This window comes from Microplitis demolitor, chromosome 4, assembly GCF_026212275.2.
Source record: "Microplitis demolitor isolate Queensland-Clemson2020A chromosome 4, iyMicDemo2.1a, whole genome shotgun sequence".
In the NCBI taxonomy this organism is placed as follows: Eukaryota; Metazoa; Arthropoda; class Insecta; order Hymenoptera; family Braconidae; genus Microplitis; species Microplitis demolitor.
Genome location: NC_068548.1, coordinates 1,718,816 through 1,738,921, shown reverse-complemented (window position 1 = coordinate 1,738,921; position 20,106 = coordinate 1,718,816). Strand labels below are relative to the sequence as shown.

General features: G+C 27.5%; 3 protein-coding genes across 4 annotated transcripts; 1 reads left to right on the top strand and 2 right to left on the bottom strand.

Moving 5' to 3' along the window:
• Nucleotides 1-9: 9 nt before the first annotated feature.
• LOC103571741 (glycine receptor subunit alpha-2) lies at nucleotides 10-3,726 on the bottom strand. The gene is made up of 9 exons (XM_014439464.2): nucleotides 3,722-3,726; nucleotides 3,550-3,608; nucleotides 3,384-3,483; nucleotides 3,149-3,303; nucleotides 2,111-2,266; nucleotides 1,726-1,866; nucleotides 1,237-1,466; nucleotides 1,008-1,136; nucleotides 10-274 (listed from the first exon to the last, which is right to left on the bottom strand). The coding sequence occupies exons 1-9, from the start codon at nucleotides 3,724-3,726 to the stop codon at nucleotides 29-31; spliced, it is 1,221 nt and encodes a 406-aa protein (XP_014294950.1). The 3' UTR covers nucleotides 10-28.
• A 3,007-nt stretch (nucleotides 3,727-6,733) lies between these two features.
• On the top strand, nucleotides 6,734-16,117 carry LOC103571286 (elongation of very long chain fatty acids protein 4). Of its 2 annotated transcripts, none has more exons than XM_053738084.1 (7): nucleotides 6,734-6,898; nucleotides 11,846-11,927; nucleotides 12,801-12,988; nucleotides 13,077-13,157; nucleotides 13,747-13,918; nucleotides 14,106-14,383; nucleotides 15,053-16,117. In XM_053738084.1, the coding sequence occupies exons 2-7, from the start codon at nucleotides 11,849-11,851 to the stop codon at nucleotides 15,131-15,133; spliced, it is 879 nt and encodes a 292-aa protein (XP_053594059.1). In that variant the 5' UTR covers nucleotides 6,734-6,898; nucleotides 11,846-11,848; the 3' UTR covers nucleotides 15,134-16,117. The 2 variants fall into 2 exon arrangements, with proteins under 2 accessions (XP_053594059.1, XP_053594058.1); XM_053738083.1 differs by lacking the exon at nucleotides 6,734-6,898 and adding an exon at nucleotides 11,333-11,428 and having other exon boundaries at nucleotides 15,053-16,116.
• A 940-nt stretch (nucleotides 16,118-17,057) lies between these two features.
• On the bottom strand, nucleotides 17,058-19,711 carry LOC103571732 (Coiled-coil and C2 domain-containing protein 2A). Its single transcript, XM_008550005.1, has 2 exons — nucleotides 17,975-19,711; nucleotides 17,058-17,585 (listed from the first exon to the last, which is right to left on the bottom strand). Exons 1-2 carry the CDS (start codon nucleotides 19,709-19,711, stop codon nucleotides 17,058-17,060), a joined length of 2,265 nt encoding a protein of 754 aa, XP_008548227.1.
• Between the last annotated feature and the right edge of the window lie 395 nt (nucleotides 19,712-20,106).

The following is a 20,106-nucleotide window of genomic DNA, read 5'->3' as shown; positions in this document are numbered from 1 at the left end:
ACTAGTGGGACAAAATTAACTGTAAAATTCAATTATGTTTTTTTAAAATTACAATGGGCCAGTAGAGAATCGTAAATAATAAAAAGAGTGAAGGGAAAATGACACGGCTGTAGTAGTCTATTTTTTTGGATAAAGTCCGCTTGGGTCGCAGTGGCTCAGGATCGAGCCAAGTCCGTTGTAATAAATCTTTACTGCCAGTACGTTTACGATTTGATTCTATGTCAAGAGAAGCTTCGTAGTCCCATATTGATACGCTACGTTCCACTGATGCCCTCTGTAAAAATTTATTTTATAATCAAATTAAAAAATCGATATATCGACTTCAATATCGATATATTAAAATAATACATTGATATATCGACTTCAATATCAAGATATCGAACTAATACATCGATATATCGACTTCAATATCAATATATCGAACTAATATAATGATATATCGACTTCGATATCGGTATATCGAACTGATACATCGATATATCGACTTCAATATCGATATATCGAACTAATATATTGATATATCGACTTCGATATCGGTATATCGAACTAATACATCGATATATCGACTTCAATATCGATATATCAAACTTATACATCGATATATCGACTTCAATATCGATATATTAAAATAATACATCGATATATCGACTTCAATATCAAGATATCGAACTAATACATCGATATATCGACTTCAATATCGATATATTAAAATAATACATCGATATATCGACTTCAATATTGATATATCAGACTAATACATCGATATATCGACTTCAATATCAAGATATCGAATGAATATATCGATATACAATTTTTAAAATTGATATATAAACGATTATCGATATATCGATCCAAAATATCGATTTATTGAAAAAATCTTTAGATATATCGATTTAAATATCGATATATCGAATTTATTACAGATATATTTTATTTTTAAACTTTATATTAACTTGAAAGTTTCATATTTTACTAAATAATGATAAGAATAAAAAAAAATTAATTACATAATTACGTAGATTATTTAATTGTAATTCTAATTGTTTTTGACGGCCGTCAATAACTTTAACAACAACGAATTCACTCAATGACGCAAACACAAATATCATACACCCTGCCATCCATAGATCAAGTGCCTGAAAAAAAAAAAAAAAAAAAATAATAATAATAATAATAATAGTAATAATAATAATAACAATAATTATAACTAAAAATAATGAATTTACAAACAAGTACTTTTACATAGGCTACAGGTGGTATGTCACTTTTTAGACCAGTAAACATCGTTACCAGTGTTAACATACTCGTAACAAGTAACGTCACTCGTCCCGGAATCGCGTCTAGACCCAGCCAGAAACTGAACCATGACAGCATGACCACAAGAATCGAGGGCGCGAATGTTTGAATTAAATGGTGGCCAATTTGCCGCTCAAATCGAAAAAATACAGTTAGTCGAGAGTAATTACCTAAAAAAAAATATTTTATAACTTTTTTGCAAAAAAAAATTTTTACTAACGGTTGCTATGGTTACGCTGCCCCCACCTCGTCTCCTTAGCAACCGTTGCTAAGCACACGCCCCTTCCTAGCAACCGTTGCTAAGCGCGCGTTCCCCCACTCCCTCATTACAGCCTCGGTCGCTATGGCAACGCTCCCCACTCTTTCCTAGCGTTGCCATGGCAACCGTAGCGTAGAAAAAATTCAAAAAAATGTAAAAATAAACATTACCAATTTTTTCAGTAATGTAATTATGAATTTCTTCTAATAATTGTGGCTCGCCAAAATTATACTGTAGTAATTTTAATTCAGGATTAACTGTAACACCATTGGCAGCCCATTTAAGCTGTAACTTTTGGCTATTATAGGAAACTAAAAAAAAAGATTTTAAAAATTATTACATGAAAGTTAAATTAATAACTTCACTTTCCATTTTACGGTTTTGACTATAAGTAAAAAAAAAAAAATAATAATAATAATAATAAATTAACGTCTTTATTTATTTATTTAAATGGTCTCGTTGGTTCTCAACTTTTTTGTAATTGAAGAATTTAAGAGATATTTAAATGGTTGATAATTACTTTCTTTTATGCATCTACATAATAATATTACTCACAACTTTCGATGTAAATAGGACAGATCTGTATATCCATTGGATAAAGTTGAAATTCCATTTGACAGGCGACAATTGCGTGCATTCGAGCTGAATATGTTACTGTTTTATTACGATACAAAGTTACTGATAAAAATTTATGAGTTAATGCTGCGATTTCTGATTTTGTAAAAAAAAAAAAAAAAAAAAAAAAAAAAAAAAAATTTATTATTTGAGGAAAATTTTTTTTTCAAAATCGATATATCGAATTTTGACCAAAAATCGATATTCGATATATCGATTATTGACCAAAAATCGATATTCGAGATATCGATTATTATCAATCGGTGGATTGAAATTCAAGATATCGACTCAACGATGAATCGATATATCGAAGTTCAAATCATCGATTAGTAGAAAAATCGATTTTTAGAGATTGAGACATAAATTAAAAAAAAATCGATTTATAAATTTTCGAGATATCGATTAGTAGAAAAATCGATTTAACACAGTTCGATATATTGATTATTGACCAAAAATCGATATTCGAGATATCGATTATTAAAAATCGGTAGATTGAAATTCGAGATATCGAGTCAACGATGAATCGATCTATTGAAGTTCAAATCATCAATTAGGAGAAAAATCGATTTTTAGAGATTGAGATATAAATTTAAAAAAAAATCGATTTATAAATTTTCGAGATATCGATTAGTAGAAAAATCTATTTACACAGTTCGATATATCGATTAGTTATACATTGATGTATGAAATATCGAAATATCTATTAGTAATAAATCGATATATCGAAGTTCGAGTTATCGATAAGTATTAAATCGATGTATTAAAGTTCGAGGTATCGAATAATATAAAACAACGATATATTAAATTACTCGCACAAGATTTGCAAAATAAATTTCAGGTATCGATATATCGAAGTTCAAAATATCGATAAGTGGTAAATCGATATATCGAAATCAACTTCTTGAACTCGAAAAATTCAAATATTTTCTAATTTTTAAAATTTAAAAAATTTTTAAATAAAATTTTTAAAAAACTAACCTGCGACTTTAGAATTTAAAAAATAAGGGTCTGGTTGCCATAATTTATCAAAAAATTCTGGTGGTAATGTTACGTAATCATCACCTTTTTCAAATATATCTTCTGGCATATGCAAACGTGTTTCTGTCCAGCTTAATCTTATGAACATATCCACGCTTTAAAAAGTATTTATTAATATAAAAAAAAAAAAAAAGTTACAATTTTTATTAAAATTTTTTTTTTTTTTTTTACAAACCGGAAATCCATATCTTCGACATTTATCGAATTAATATCAACGATAAAAATATTGAAATCGACTACCACTGGTCTCCCTTCTTCTAAAGACGGTCTTATTTCTTAAATAATTAATAAATTGATAATTAAAAAAAAAAAAAAAAAAAAATTAATAGGTATATACTTACCTTTAACATAATAGTGAGGTAAGACAACTTCCGGGCCGAGGGTTAAATTCTTATAGAGACTAAAAAAAATTACCGATGATAAAATTTATTTAAAAGATTAATTAACTACATAATTTACCTGGAGTTTATAAATTTAAAATTTGTATAAAAAAAATATATAAAGATTATCAACTTCATGTTTTTATAATGCAGAAGATACAAATCCTTTAAAGTCAACAATCAAAATGTAACTAAATGATAGACATGTTAATAAATAGACAACAATCAATTAATTAATTAATTAACGTCTAGAATTTAAAATACAATTAAATTCAATTAAAATCTGCAATTATTTGTTAAAAACGAATTATTTTGTCTTTATACAAAAGAAAAAATTGGACAATTTTTTTGAATGAATTTTTATAAATCGATAGATCGATTTTCATTCGTTCAGAGAGATCGATTATTCAAATCGATATATCGATTATTTAGATCTGTATATCAATTTTAAAAAATTTGACACTTTGATTTCTACGAATGTTGATAAATCGATCATTTAGATCGATATATCGATTTTTAAACTAGTCGATATATCGATTGTTAGGAACGTCGATCTATCGATTGTTCACAATTTCGATATATCGAGTAGTTAGATCGGTATATCGATTTTTAGACTATTCGTTATATCGATTTTTAGTAACTTCGATCTATCGATTATTTAGGTCAATATATCGATTATTTACATCGATATATAGATTTTTAGACAGGTCGATATATCGATTATCAGTAACGTCGATCTATCGATTATTTAGTACGATATATATCGATTATTTAGGTCAATATATCGATTATTTAGTTCGATATATCGATTATTTAGATTGATAGATCGATTGTTAGGAACTTCGATCTATCGATTATTTAGTACGATATATATCGAGTGTTTAGGTCAATATATCGATTATTTAGTACGATATATATCGATTATTTAGGTCAATATATCGATTATTTAATTCGATGTATCGATTATTTAGATTGATATATAGATTTTTAGACTGGTCGATATATCAATTATTTATTTCGATATATATCGATTATTTAGATCTATATATCGATTGTTAAGAATGCCGATATATCGATTATCTAGATCGATTTTTTAAAATGTCGATATATCGATTATTTAAATTAATAGACTAATTGATATGACTTTCGATACATCGATAATTATGTTAGTTTCGATATATCGATTCTTTCTTAATCAATGTTGAATAAAAAAATTTCATATTCATTTTACTTAGTCAATTTTTAGTACATTGTGTTATAATTTCGATATCTCGATCACTAACTTCGATATATCGATTAAAAAACTTCGATATATCGATCGAAATTTCGATATATCGATTTTTTTACTACTTTTATCCTATTATTTAGTATACATTGATAAAAATTTTTATAAAACGATGGTGGAAAAATAAAAAAAAATTGATTTTTTTTTTTTTTTTTTTTTATGAATTGCAAGTAGTAAAATATTTAAACAATGATGACACTTTATTTGCAGTACAATGTAAACGTAATTACCAAGAATGACTTAAGAGTTAAGTGCGTCAAAAAAACGTGAGAAAAGGAATACGATGTTTATTAATTATATATATATAGATGGGTATATGTAGTGGAAGATCAATCATGAGACGAGTTCTTGTAAAGAAAGTTTCCATTCTAGCGGTAATCAATGACGGTAAAATTCATGACCTTGATACGGGACACGAGAAAAAAAGGAAGAGTTTCAGCTAAAAGAGATAAAAGAAAATAAAGATATATACATATATATTAATATATATGTATAGAGAGAGAGAGGAAAAAATAATCCCTGAGGTTAAAAGAAATTTAATATCTTTGTCTTTTTTTATTTCTTATACACTTGTCGGTTATTTAAATTTATGAAATATTTTCTGGTCCTCTGTTTTCTCACTCTTTGAATCTCTCACTCTCAGTAATCGAATGGGAGAGTTTCGTGAGTCGAGAGAAGATAAAAAGATGAGGACGCTGACACTCTTCTTTAAAGAAACGGTACCAGCTTTTTAGTATCTCCGATACCGGTACGGTCTTATGGTAATAATGATAATAATAATAATAATAATAATCACAGTGTCCTCAATTATTTAAAAGATATTTCGTTGGTTTTAACAAACTCGAAATTTATATATTTACTTTTATTTTATATAAATTTATTTGTTATTTTTAACAGGAAAATGAAAAGAAAAGTTATATGATAATTTGAAATTTAAAAAAAAAAAAAGAAAAAATCGAGATATCGAATTTTAAATTCGAGATATCGATTTAGTCAGTTTCGATATATCGATTTGATTAGTGAAAAATTGATATAAGGAAAAATTTTAAGAAAACCAAAAATATTTCGATGTATCGATTTTTACAGTTTCGATATATCGAATGATACAATTTCGATGTATCGAATAGATATATCGATATAATGTTTAATAGCTTAAATCGAAACTTGACCTACTTTCAAAATATCGATTTATATGATTTTCGAGATTTCGATTGTTGTAATATCGAGATATCGAAATATAAAACTTCGATATATCGAAGTATACTTAAGTATTTTACATAAAAAATTTATGCTCATTTTAATGTACTGTTATGTGCAGTTTCGAGATATCTATGGATATCATTTCGAGATATCGATTGACATGGTTTCTATTTATCGAATCAAATCTCGATATATCGATATAAAATTTCATAAGCCCAAAAAACTTCATACTAATTTCGAGATTTCAATTTGAATAGTTTCGAGAATTCGATTAAATTCGATGTATCGATACATATAATCGATATATCGAATCGAATCTCGTCATATCGATATATACTCGAAAATTTTGAATAAAAATTCATATTATTTTTTAAAAATGTCTCTATACAATTTCAATACATCGATTTATACAACTACGAGATATCGAGAGTCCTGCTTCGACCTATCGAATCAAACTTCGATATATCGAAAAAAAAATTTCGATATATCGAAAAAAATTTTTTTTTTCCAAATTTCTTAAAAAAAAAAACCTTACATATTTCTTTTTATCCAAAAAAAAAAAAAAAAAAAATTAAAATCGAGAGCGAGGGCTTGAACGCCCTGACAATGTCTGCCCGTATTGATTTAAGTTTCCCAGTCAGTTATGGCTGCCAACCGGTCTCGCAAGCTCTATTCACTAAAATAACAGACAATGATCATCAAATAAAATCATCCAATCATCATCATCATTATCATCATCATCATCATCATCATCATCCAAAATAATAATAAAAAATAGACAATTACCCACTCATCAATTATTTAAATGGAATTTTTCGCCACCAGGTAAACCATTAAATTTTTTTTTATTTTTTTTTGTTTGATTTCTTTGAGCAATTAATGGTCGTAATTAATAAATAATTAATAAAAATTTCAATGCAATAAAATAATAAAGTGAAAATGAAAAGCGGACTTCCTAGTTTTATGCCGTGTCTGGTTACCATTCACTCTCTCTTTGCAATTTATATATATATAGATTTATTTATCTATATATATCTATATATATATGTATATATTTCTTATATATAAACATCTCATTACACTTGAGAAATTTTACTTTCGCTGTTTCATCTATACGCATAGCTATCCTATATATATATAATTAAAAAAAAAATATATATATATATTTGTATATATATATTTATATTAATATTTGATAAATAATCTAAAATAAAAAATGAGTTTTGTTGACGGTAAGTGCAACTTGTTGCCACGATGTCGTATTTAAATAATGTTATTAATGTATGAAAAAAATAATTGGTGACTTTGAATTGAGAATTGATGATTCGGGTCATTAGGGTGATTTTATATAATGAAGGATATGCTGAGTAAATTAAAATATATTCAATTGCAATAACCTTGCGACGTCATTACTGTTAATCATTCTATTCAAATTTCAAATATTTTTTATGTTTTTTTTTTTTTTTTTTTTTTTAGACCAAAATTGGGACAAATTCTGCTGATAATATGTTTTTTTAATGATAAGAAATTCAATCGATATATCGAATTTTTAGGATCGAGAATTTGGTAAAATTGATTTATGGAATCAATATTCCATATATCGATTTCGTATTCGATATATCGATTTAGTATTCGATATATCGATTTAATGTTCGATATATCGTTTTAATATTCGATATCTCGATTCAGTATTCGATATATCGATTTAATATTTAATATATCGATTAAATAATCGATATATTGATTGAGTATTCGATATATAGATTCATTAATTTATATATTGAATGAGTACGCGATATATCGATTTAGTAATCAATATATCGATTCAATAATCGATATATTGATTTAGAATCCGATATATCGATTTCAAAATTGATATATTGAGTCCACAATTTATATATCGAATTAATAATCAATATATCAATTCAAAAATCGATATATTGTTTGAATATTCGATATATCGATTAAATAATCGATATATTAATTGAATATTCGATATATCAATTAAATAATCGATATATTGAGTCAATAATTGATTATCGATTTAATAATCAATAAATTAATCGAAATTTGGAATTGACGTCTTGCAAAAAAAAAAAAAATTGACTCTTTTGTCCAGTTATGGAAAATAATAAAACGATATTTAAAATCGATACTTTATATCATTATTTTTAGAAAATTTATGTTATTATTATTACAAGGCGCTAGTTTTCATACCAACATATCAATGCCCAAGTATATAATTTGAAAAGTATGAGCTGTAAATAATAATATGAAAACACAAAAAATTATATATATATATATAATGTATACAGAAGATATATCGAGAGATACAAGTGGGTGCACTTTCTTCCTGTTTTTAAATAATTGTAAGATACGAACGAGTAAGCGAGCGAGCGTGGCAACCACTTCAACTCACTTTCGAGGTCAATGTCTATAATATACAAAACTAACACACATCACCACTATACATTTTAGATTGTAAATTGTTCCACCAGCAAGTCAAAGACTTATTAACTTTTTTTTTTTTTTTTTTTTTTTTAACTCAATATGTTTATTATTTATTAATGTACAGCTCATAGAATATTCGTTGTAAATTATATTATCATTTCTATTTTTCATGTTTTTATTCACCTAATTTCACTTTTTTTTTTTTTAAATTTTAAATACTAATACTTAGTGTCATTGTTTTAAAATTTTTTATGATTGATAATAAACGAATTTTTTCAAATTTATAATAGCAGTCAATTTAAATTTTCTCTTTTTTTTTTTTTTTTATTATTCTTAATCGTTACCAATTATCCAGCACGTGCGTAATTTTTCCTGCATTTTTATTTAAATTTTTTCACGTACGGAATTTGAAAATATGTTTTTTTTTTTTACAAGATAAATTAAAAAATAAAAATCAATACATCGATTTATCAATTCGATATATCGATTTTTTAATTCGATATATCGATTTCTTAATTCGATATATCGATTTTTTAATTCGATATATCGATTATTCAATTCGATATATCGATTATTCGAATCGATAATCGATTTCGTAATTTGATATATCGATTTCTTAATTTGATAATCGATTTCTAAATTCGATATATCGACTTCTAGATTCGATTTATCGATTTCTTAATTCGATAATCGATTAATTAAATCGATATATCGATTTTTTAATTCGATATATCGATTTCTTAATTCGATATATCGATTTTTTAATTCGATATATCGATTATTCAATTCGATATATCGATTATTCGAATCAATAATCGATTTCGTAATTTGATATATCGATTTCTTAATTCGATATATCGATTTCTTAATTTGATAATCGATTTCTAAATTCGATATATCGACTTCTAGATTCGATTTATCGATTTCTTAATTCGATAATCGATTAATTAAATCGAGATATCGATTTTTCAATTCAATACATCGATTTCTCAATTTGATACATCGATTTCTCAATTCGATATATCGATTATTTAAATTAATATATCGATTATTTAAATCGATATATCGATTTCTCAACTCGATATAACGATTATTGAAATCAATACATCAATTTCTTAATTTAATATATCGATTATTGTAATCGATAGATCGATAGATCGAAACCACATTCAATATATCAATTTAAAAAACTTTTTTTTTTTACAATATTAATAAATTTTAATAATTTAAAATTAATTAAATTTTGAGTAATTAATTAGCCGATATTTTAATTAATATAAACATCAAATTATGAATTACAACAACGAATAATAACGAAATATCAATAAATTAGGTTTATAAAACGGAAATTATCTGACCTCATGAATAATACTATTCTATTATTAAAAATTTATATAAATATATATACTTCCATATATATAACCCATATTATGTAATTATTTTTTTCAACTATTTATTTAATTTGTAGGAAACTCTCATGAGTTTAGTCACCCAGACACACATTACGCAAATCTTAACATTCAAAAATAAATAAAACCATTAAATATTTGTCGTTCCCAGCAATAATTATTTTTTTTTTTCCATTTGCATAAAAAATAACATTTAATTTAAATATCAAATATTTATTATTTTAAAGTCTGGGGTATTTTTCTATCACTGGGTAATTCCAATTAGTCACTGGTCCATTTTTTTCCACGGTCAAAATTTTTATAAACATTAATTTAATAATTAATACATCGATTTAAAAATCACAAAATTTATTAGATAATCAATTTATCGATTTTATAATCGATTTATTGATTCCTCAATCTATAGATTTAAAAATCGACAAATTTATTCGATAATCGATCGTTCGATTTAGTGTTGATTCATCGATTTAATAGTAGGGCTATTGATTAATAATTCGATAGATCGATTTAAAAAATAAATTTATCGATTATAAAATCAATCAATCGATTTAAGAATACAACAAACTAAAAATCAATATGTAAACTCGATTATTGATTTATCGATTTAATAATGATTTTATCGACTTATTAATCGATATATCGATTTAATAATCGATATATCGATTATTAAATCGATTTATTGATCGATATATCGATTTATTGATCAATGTATCGATTTATTGATCGATATATCGATTTATTAATCGATGTATCGATTTAATAATCGATGAATCGATTCAATCATTTTCTAGTTAATAACAAATAAAAAATGAAAAAATTACAATAATCGATATCTGAAATCGATAATAATCGATTAAAAATTGATATTTTATAAATTTATAAAATTTGAAAAATATTAAATAATTTTCCGTCAATCTCGTCTCCCTAACGGTCCATTTAACTCAAATTTTTTACTCCATCAACTTTCTCCAGGTTTTTTTTTTCAAATTCAGGACAATTCCGCGTAAGAATTTTTTATTATTTATTTAAACACCATAGGCCCCATAAAATTCCGATAAAAATTTCTCAGGTAAAATATTAAATTTACAATAATTAGATACAAAATAATAATAATAATAAAAAAAAAAAACAGGTGTCCCCACCTGTCCATATTTCCCCATTCTTAATCACTACCATTTCCATTGGTATTTCCCTTCCCTCTCTTACCACATAATACCCAATACCAAACAAACTCGCGGCCACGAGTGTGACCACCACGACCCCCATTTCGTCTTCAGGTAAAGTTATAAAGCTCATCCAGTCCTACAGCTCAGATATCTCGGTTCTCTCGTGATAAGACGACCGTGGTCGTTTCGTAAAAATTTTTTTTTCCTTAAAAAAGAAAAAAAAAAAAAAAAAAAAAAAAAAAATTATTTTCATTTTTTTTTTTTTAACGGATAAAAAAAAAATTTTTTATTTTCTTTTTTTTTTTAAACCGTGATGTGCTAGTGTGTTGGTAAGTGAAAGTGAAATTTCTTAAAAAAAAAAAAAAAATTTTTTTTTTTTTTTTTTTTTTTTTAAGTGAAAGTTTGTGTAACGAGTTTTATAAACTTGATCTGTGGATTTAAATGATTAATGACCCATAAGTAATTTTAAGACATAAATAAATTTAACAAAAAATAAGTTAATAAATTCGACTTAAACGTTTTTTTTTTTTTTAAACTGTTATATTTGAATTTGTAAATACTATCGTTGAAAATAAATTATTTCAAGGTAGTGATAAGCAATCATTATCAGAATTGTCTTGTCATGCGATCATTTAGCACACGTGCATTTTCCATATATTGTTTATAAAACTTATGACTATTAATTGGCTATATATATATTTTTTTCAATATATTTTTTATATAAATATATATATATTTAATTACAGGTAATGGCGAGTTTAATAAATTCAACTACTACACTAATTGGTGATGCGTATGATTTTTATTTGTGGGCTCTTTCAATCTCAGGTAATTTTTTTTTTTTTTTTTACTACTTTTTTTGGTTGCTATGGCTACGAGACGGTTGCTAAGGAGTTTAAAAAGGGGGTAAATTGTGAAAATTTGAAAAAAATGAATGAAAGCTTTTTTGTAGAGAATTTAATGAGCTACAAAAAAGGTCTGATATATTTTTTTGATAAAATTGATATTTAAGGCTCTAGAGTTAATTTACCAAAATTTTTTTTTAAAATACTATTCCGGTACTTTTTATGGTTGCTATGGCTACGAGACGGTTGCTAAGGAGTTTAAAAAGGGGGTAAATTGTGAAAATTTGAAAAAAATGAATGAAAGCTTTTTTGTAGAGAATTTAATGAGCTACAAAAAAGGTCTGATATATTTTTTTGATAAAATTGATATTTAAGGCTCTAGAGTTAATTTACCAAAATTTTTTTTTAAAATTCCATTCCGGTACTTTTTATGGTTGCTATGGCTACGAGACCGTTGCTAAGGAGCTTAAAAAGGGGGTAAATTGTGAAAATTTAAAAAAAATGAATGAAAGCTTTTTTGTAGAGAATTTAATGAGCTACAAAAAAGGTCTGATATATTTTTTTGATAAAATTGATATTTAAGGCTCTAGAGTTAATTTACCAAAATTTTTTTTTTAAATTCTATTCCGGTACTTTTTATGGTTGCTATGGCTACGAGACAGTTGCTAAGGAGCTTAAAAAGGGGGTAAATTGTGAAAATTTGAAAAAAATGAATGAAAGTTTTTTTGTAGAGAATTTAATGAGCTACAAAAAAGGTCTGATATATTTTTTTGATAAAATTGATATTTATGGCTCTAGAGTTAGTTTTCTAAGTATTTATCAATTACTATTTTTTTTTTTTTTTTCAAATCAATAGATGAGAGAACGAAAGGATGGCTGCTGGTGGACTCACCAGTGCCGACGTTATTTTTTACGGTGATATATTTAATGATCGTGTGGTGGGGGCCCAAGTTGATGAGAAAACGGAAACCGTTTAAATTAACATGGATATTAGTACCATACAATTTTGCAATGGCAGCTTTGAATGCGTACATTGCTATTCAAGTATGTTGTAATTAGTAACTCGATTGTTACCGTAATTAATTATTTATAAATGAGTTATTAATTCGAGGAATATTAATTTTATTTTTAGCTCTTCGTAGCTTCATTCAAATTAAGCTATAGTTATATTTGTCAGCCAATTAGAAATGTGTGGAAAGCTGAAGAATTGCAAGTAAGTTATTCTACTTTTCTTTTTTTCAGATATATCGAATTTTTAAAACCGATTTTAAAATAAATATATCGATAATTGATTCGATATATCGACCCACGAAATCGATATATCGATTGTCGAGATCGATATATCGATTATCAACATCGATACATCGTTTATCGATTTCGATATATCGATTTCCTAATTCTATATATCGATTGTCGAGTTCGATATATCGTTTATCGATTTCGATATATCGATTGCCCAATTCTATATATCGATTGTGAAAGTCGATACATCGTTTATCGATTTCAATATATCGATTGTCGAGTTCAATATATCGATTGTGAAAGTCGATATATCGATGGTCGAGTTCGACATATCGATTGTGAAAGTCGATACGTCGTTTATCGATTTCGATATATCGATTACCCAATTCTATATATCGATGATTGACTTCGATATATCGATTGTTGAATTTGATATATCGATTATAACATCGATATATCGTTATTTAGTAAAATAAATCGATTTTGAAATTCGATATATCGATTTTAATATAAAAAAATTGATTACTAATGAAAAAAAAAAAAATTTGTTTATATTATAGATTGCAAATGCTATATGGTGGTATTACTTTAGTAAATTATTAGAATTTTGCGATACAATTTTCTTTATCTTACGTAAAAAAGACAATCAATTAAGTTTCTTGCATGTTTATCATCATTCAACAATGTTCTCATTGTGGTGGATTGGTATCAAATGGGTTCCAAGTGGTTCTAGTAAGTGATTATAAAACAATTATAATTATTAATAATTATATCTAATTAAAAAACAAATATATTCCGTGACATCCAATATTTATCGTTTTTATAATTATTTTATTTTCTATTTTGTTATCAAAACGTGCAATTATTACAGTAATATAAATTAATATTTATGATAAATTAAAATTAATTTTTTTTTTAGCATTTTTACCGTCGATGGTTAATAGCTTTATCCACGTGTTGATGTACTCTTACTACGGATTAGCGGCATTTGGACCGGAAGTTGCTAAATATTTATGGTGGAAAAAGTACTTAACGATATTGCAACTTATACAATTCACAAGTGCATTGATTCTGGGCATTAATGGTATTAGATCGGGATGCGAATTTCCATTATGGATGCAGTATGCACTTATTGTATATATGATCTCATTTATTGTATTATTTGGTAATTTCTATGCTAAAGCATATATAAATAAGGTAATTTTATTTTTATTTACTTCAATTTCTCAAAGCGAAAAAAAAATTATCCATTTCTTTATAAATCAATCAATCGATTATTAAATTTATTTATAAACTATTGAATCGATAAATAGATTAATCGATATATCGACTGAATAATCGATACATCGATTTAATAATCAATATATCAATTTAATAATCAATATATCGATTTAATAATTGATATATCGATTTAATAATCAATATATAGACTGAATAATCGATATATCGACTGTATAATCGATATATCGATTTAATACTCAGTATCTCAATTTAATAATCGATATATCGATTTAATAATCAATATATAGACTGAATAATCGATATATCGACTGTATAATCGATATATCGATGTAATACTCAGTATCTCAATTTAATAATCGATATATCGACTCTATAATCGATATATCGACGGTATAATCGATATATTGACTGAATATTCGATATATCGATTTAATAATCGATATATCGACTTAATAATCGATGTGTCGACTCAATAATCGATATATCGATTTAATAATCGATATAATGAATAATCGATTATTAAAGTTATAAGCTGATTATTTAATCAATGAATCGATAATTATTTTGATGAATTGATAAATCGATGATTTGATTAAAAATCAATAAAATTTTTTTTTCTTTTAGGGCAAAAAGGCATACGCTGATCAGAAAAACGTAACAAATGGCCGACAAAATGGCTTTAATGGAGTCAAAAAAATTCAATAAGAAAAATAAAATAAAAAGTAATTAATAAGAAGATTAATATATAGGTAAAAAAATAAAATAAATGATTGGTAATTTGTTAGTTTTTCAATGAGGTCAAAAAATCACCGACTACGATTACACTAATAGTGTAATAAATAATAAAAATAAAAATTCAATATAATTATAATAATGGTGACATATGACGAACGGATGCGTGTCGCAAGTCATACTGACGTTTCTATTTTATTCTTAAGAATTATGAATGGGTAAATAGAAAATGTGTCTACTATATACTAATAATTCAGTCATATAAATCTTAATCACATTTATCACGTTTAGTTTTTTGTCACGCATAATTTTACGTGATTTCACGTGACAATTTTAAAGAAAAAAATTATTATTCTTTTTTTTTTAGAATAAATAAATTTTTGTACTTAATTTTTTTTTTTTTTTTTTTAAAGAATACTAAATATTATTATTAGTGATAGAAGATGACGAATTGGAATGATAGTTGTACATAATTGAAAAAAATGAAAATGAAAACAAAAAAAAAATACTAAGTTATGCTTTTGAATTTTCTTACTGTTTATTAGTATACATACATATATTAGGTATACTATACATATATACATATTTTTGAATTCATGGTTCGATAGCAAATTCGATGCCCTTTCAAACGAGTACCCACAAGCCATACTTATTTGTTATTTCAAAGAATGTATATAAATATATATAAGATATATATATGTAAATCTTTGAGAATACGAGAAATAAGTATGGCTTGTTGGTACTCATTTTAAAGGGCATGAAATTCTCTATCAGTAAATGAATTCAAAACATGTATATAAATATATATATATAATTATCAACAGCATTTGTTTATGATTATAATTATTTAATGATATATAAAAAATGTTATGTTTTAAATAGTTTTTACATCAATGAAAAAATTAATTTAGAGGTAATTATAAAATATTGAAAAAAAAGTATAATAACAAATATATTATTTATTGTTTTAGTCTATTGTTTTTTACTTGCTTAGGAAAAAATTTATTATTATTATTATTATTATTTTTTTTTTTTTTTTTAAATAAAATTACTATGAGGGAAATATAAAACTGCCATTATAAATTTATACCCATGTCAATTATAACAAAATGTGTTATTTTGAGAAAAGATGAGAAAAAAGAAAATTAGGTTTTGGAAAGTAAATATTTATGAAACAAACAATAGAAAAAAAATTAGATTTTTTTTTTTTTGTAATAAGAAATTTGTATTGTATTTTTTCAAAAAAATTTTTAAGCAATAAAAAAATTTGTTATGTTTACATTTAATCATTTATTTATTTTTTTTTTATTTCTCCATTCGATATATCGATTCTAAACTCAATGTATCGATTCTCAGTTCGATATATCGAGTATGAAATCGATATATCGAACATCAATATCGATATATCGAAAATCAATATCGATATATCGAACATCAATATCGATATATCGAAAATTAATATCGATATATCGAACATCAATATCGATATATCGAAAATTAATATCAATATATCGAACATTAATATCGATATATCGAACATCAATATCGATATATCGAAAATTAATATCGATATATCGAAAATTAATATCAATATATCGGAAATTAATATCGATATATCGAACATCAATTTCGATATATCGAACATCAATATCGATATATCGAAAATCAATATCGATATATCAAGTATCGAATTTATATATCGATTAAAAAATCTATGGATCGATATTATAATCGAGATCGATTATTCAATCGAGAGATCGATTTAATTGTCGATTAATCGTTTAAATAATAGAATAAGCTGATTAATGATCGATTGATCGATTGTGAAATCGATGTGTCGATTAATCATTGATTATTTTTTTTTTTTTCATTTATATGTACAATTGCAATAAAAAATTTATTCACGATTACGTAATACAGCAACAACTAACCACAATGAACAAATTTTACCAATATATCGTTGTAAATTACAAACAATTGAAAATTCAACGGGACCAGTAACTTCTTGAAGTTTAGTTGACAAAAAAAAGTTCAACAATTCTTCTTTATTGTCATAACGTAAATTAATAACACATCCGGATATAAGATAAACGCGATAAAGTTGTTCCAAATAACTCGAGTCTTTTTGTTGGTCTTTGAAAGATAAGCTGAGCAAATAAGGCCGAAGAACTGAAGACGCATGGCGATTAAAAATCGTGATGAAACCCATTCTACTGCGCATCTGGGACAAGTGCTCTTTTAAGTAGCTTTCGATCTCATCACAAATTGCTTCGTCCTCTTCCGTGGGCTCGAGATCGAGGCTAAGAGTCTGAGGCTCACGTGGAGTCGCCGATGCCGCTGAGTTTATCACCTGCCAGTCTTTTGTATTGTTTAGGTTGAAACGGAGGTTAGAAAGAATGTTTGTCGTCTGAAGATTTTTCCAAATCTAAAATTTCATTTTTTTTTATTTTTTCAAAATTTTGCCTTTATAATAAAAACTAAACATAAGCATGTGGGTACTCGTTCGAAAGGGCATTAGAAAATCTACAAAATTGAAAAAAAAAAATTTTTTTGAATTTTCGAAAAATTTAATTTTGAAAATTTGATTTTTTTTTTGGATTCCAAACATAGGCATGTTGGTACTCATTCGAGAGGGGACAAAAAACTCGACCCAAATCCCAAAATTACAATTTTCAAATTTTCAAAATTCGAAATTTCAAAATTTTGAGTATTTTTTCAAATTCAAAATATAGGCTTGTTGGTACTCATTCTTCAGCAAATTACCCCCTCGACACAGTATCCACATCAAAAATCAAAAATTCCAACCCTACTTACCCCAGAATGATTAACCATCCTCGTGATCCTGACCAATGAGCACCCAGTATCAGAAACTTTCCACTTCTCCCCATTCTCTGGGTCCCAGATCTCAACTTCTTTACCAACAGTGACCACAAACGCCGCGGCCTGCCTTACCTGCGACACTCCCATCGCCACGAATGCTTCTTTCCCCACCCCCGATAACAAACTCACCAGCAGTCCCGCGCGGCCATAGTAATCTACCTTACCGATCTTCAGCGCCTGCCTCGGCATTATCGGCCCAACTTTTACCGGCAGAGCTCTCAGCAGCATCACAATCTTCATCACTTCCTCTTCCCCTTCTTTACCCTCACCCTCATCTTCCCCCACCCCCTCAAGCCTATACGGTACCACGCACCTCTGCACAGTCTTGGCCAGCACATCAACCCTGACCTTTTCTTCCTTCCGGAAGTTCTTCTTTACCTTCAGACAAATGTAAATTCTCGTCTGCCCGGTTTCCTTGTACCCGAACCTCTCCACAGGACACGTCAACCTGGACAACGTGACCCAGCGTTCAATTTCATAGTAATTTTCATTAAACTCCATCGGTAAAACAGATTCCCCCAGCCACTGGAGTCCCCACCTTGGGTGTTGGTCATACAGAATCAATTTGATTCCCATTTCATCCTCAAAATCACTTGGCAAAGACAAATTGAAGGTTTGCTGCCATATTGGGTTACAATTGTCCGCCATTTTGGTGACCTCTATCGTCTGCCCCCACTGGACAACCAATACGGGAGTAACACTCGAGTTTTCTTCTCGAATTGGAACTTGAACGGCTCGAAGGACCGTCAGCGCGACCACTTCATTTTTCTCGATCATTATCTGACCCTCGGACTTGGCCGCCATTTTGAGTGGCCTCAGAGGTCTCGCGGCTTCGAACCATCCGTTAAATGTTATGTCTCTCAGAGAAAATGTCGCTGGTTCATTAATGACATTAACTATCTGCTCGACAGCGAGTTTCTGTCTTGACCTGATGGTAGATGGCGCAGGAATCTGCAGCGCTGGGTCTATGAGACAAAATGGCGGCTGCTTCGCGGGCTTTGATGATTTTTTTGAATAATTATGAGGGTCGTTGGGGTCCATAGTGAATTTTAGACTTCCTGAAGATTTTTGAGGTTCGGGGAAATTTTTTTTCAGGCTTACGAGAACCAGACACTGACCGGAAGTGAGAGGAGAGGGGAGCGCAAAGTCGATTGTTATGATATGATTTTTTACGCAACGATTTGGAAGTGGGAGAGGTAAAATTGAGCTCGAAGTAGCGGATGTCAATTTTAAGGTTAAGTTGAAGTCTCTTTTTATTAAAAGCTTGCAAAGTTTATTTGCAAATGGCGGCGAAATTTTGCAGACTGTCGTCGAATGATACAACAGAGAGACTGAGGTTATGAGACTGGGGTCAGATATTTTTAGCTCCTGTATCGAGAACTCGAGGACCCGGGACTGAGACTCCGGGGAATTTGAGGTTATGATTTTTCGGTGGCTGTCAAGTTGGTAGGGTTTCACTATTTTCGTGGTCAGAGGACCGGAAACTGAGACATAGAGTCCGTCTTCAGAGAGTTTTGACTCATTGGAGGTTACTTTTGGGTGAGAGGTCACTTGGATCACTGATTCCGTAGGTGGCGCTACTAGTCGCGCGCGGGAGTAACGGAAACTGAGTCGACGGTCGTCAGATCGATTTATCGGCGAGCCGAGAATGAAGTCGATGTGTTTTGACATTTTTACGTCCAATTACAACACTCAAAAAATTGGTTTACACTTTTGGCGCGAAATTTGAATTTTTCAATTTTCAAATATGAATCCTCGTAATTAATTAATTGTTTTAACAAAAGAATTAAGGTTTTTTAGTAGAAAAATGATTAATTATCGGGTTGACACTCGAAAAAAATTATAAAATGGCGGTAAAATATTTTTTTCATTTTTGGCGCGAAATTCAAATTTTTAAATTTAATTAAATAAATAAACAAAACAATTTAAGTTTTTCTTAACAAAAATAAGTGAGCTCGTGCACTAAAACTTAAAACGTGTCAATAAAAATTGTGTGTCAGTGTTGTGACTCAGTTGCCATGGCGACGCGTGGCGTCACACATGAGCGCGTAGAAAAATAATTTAAA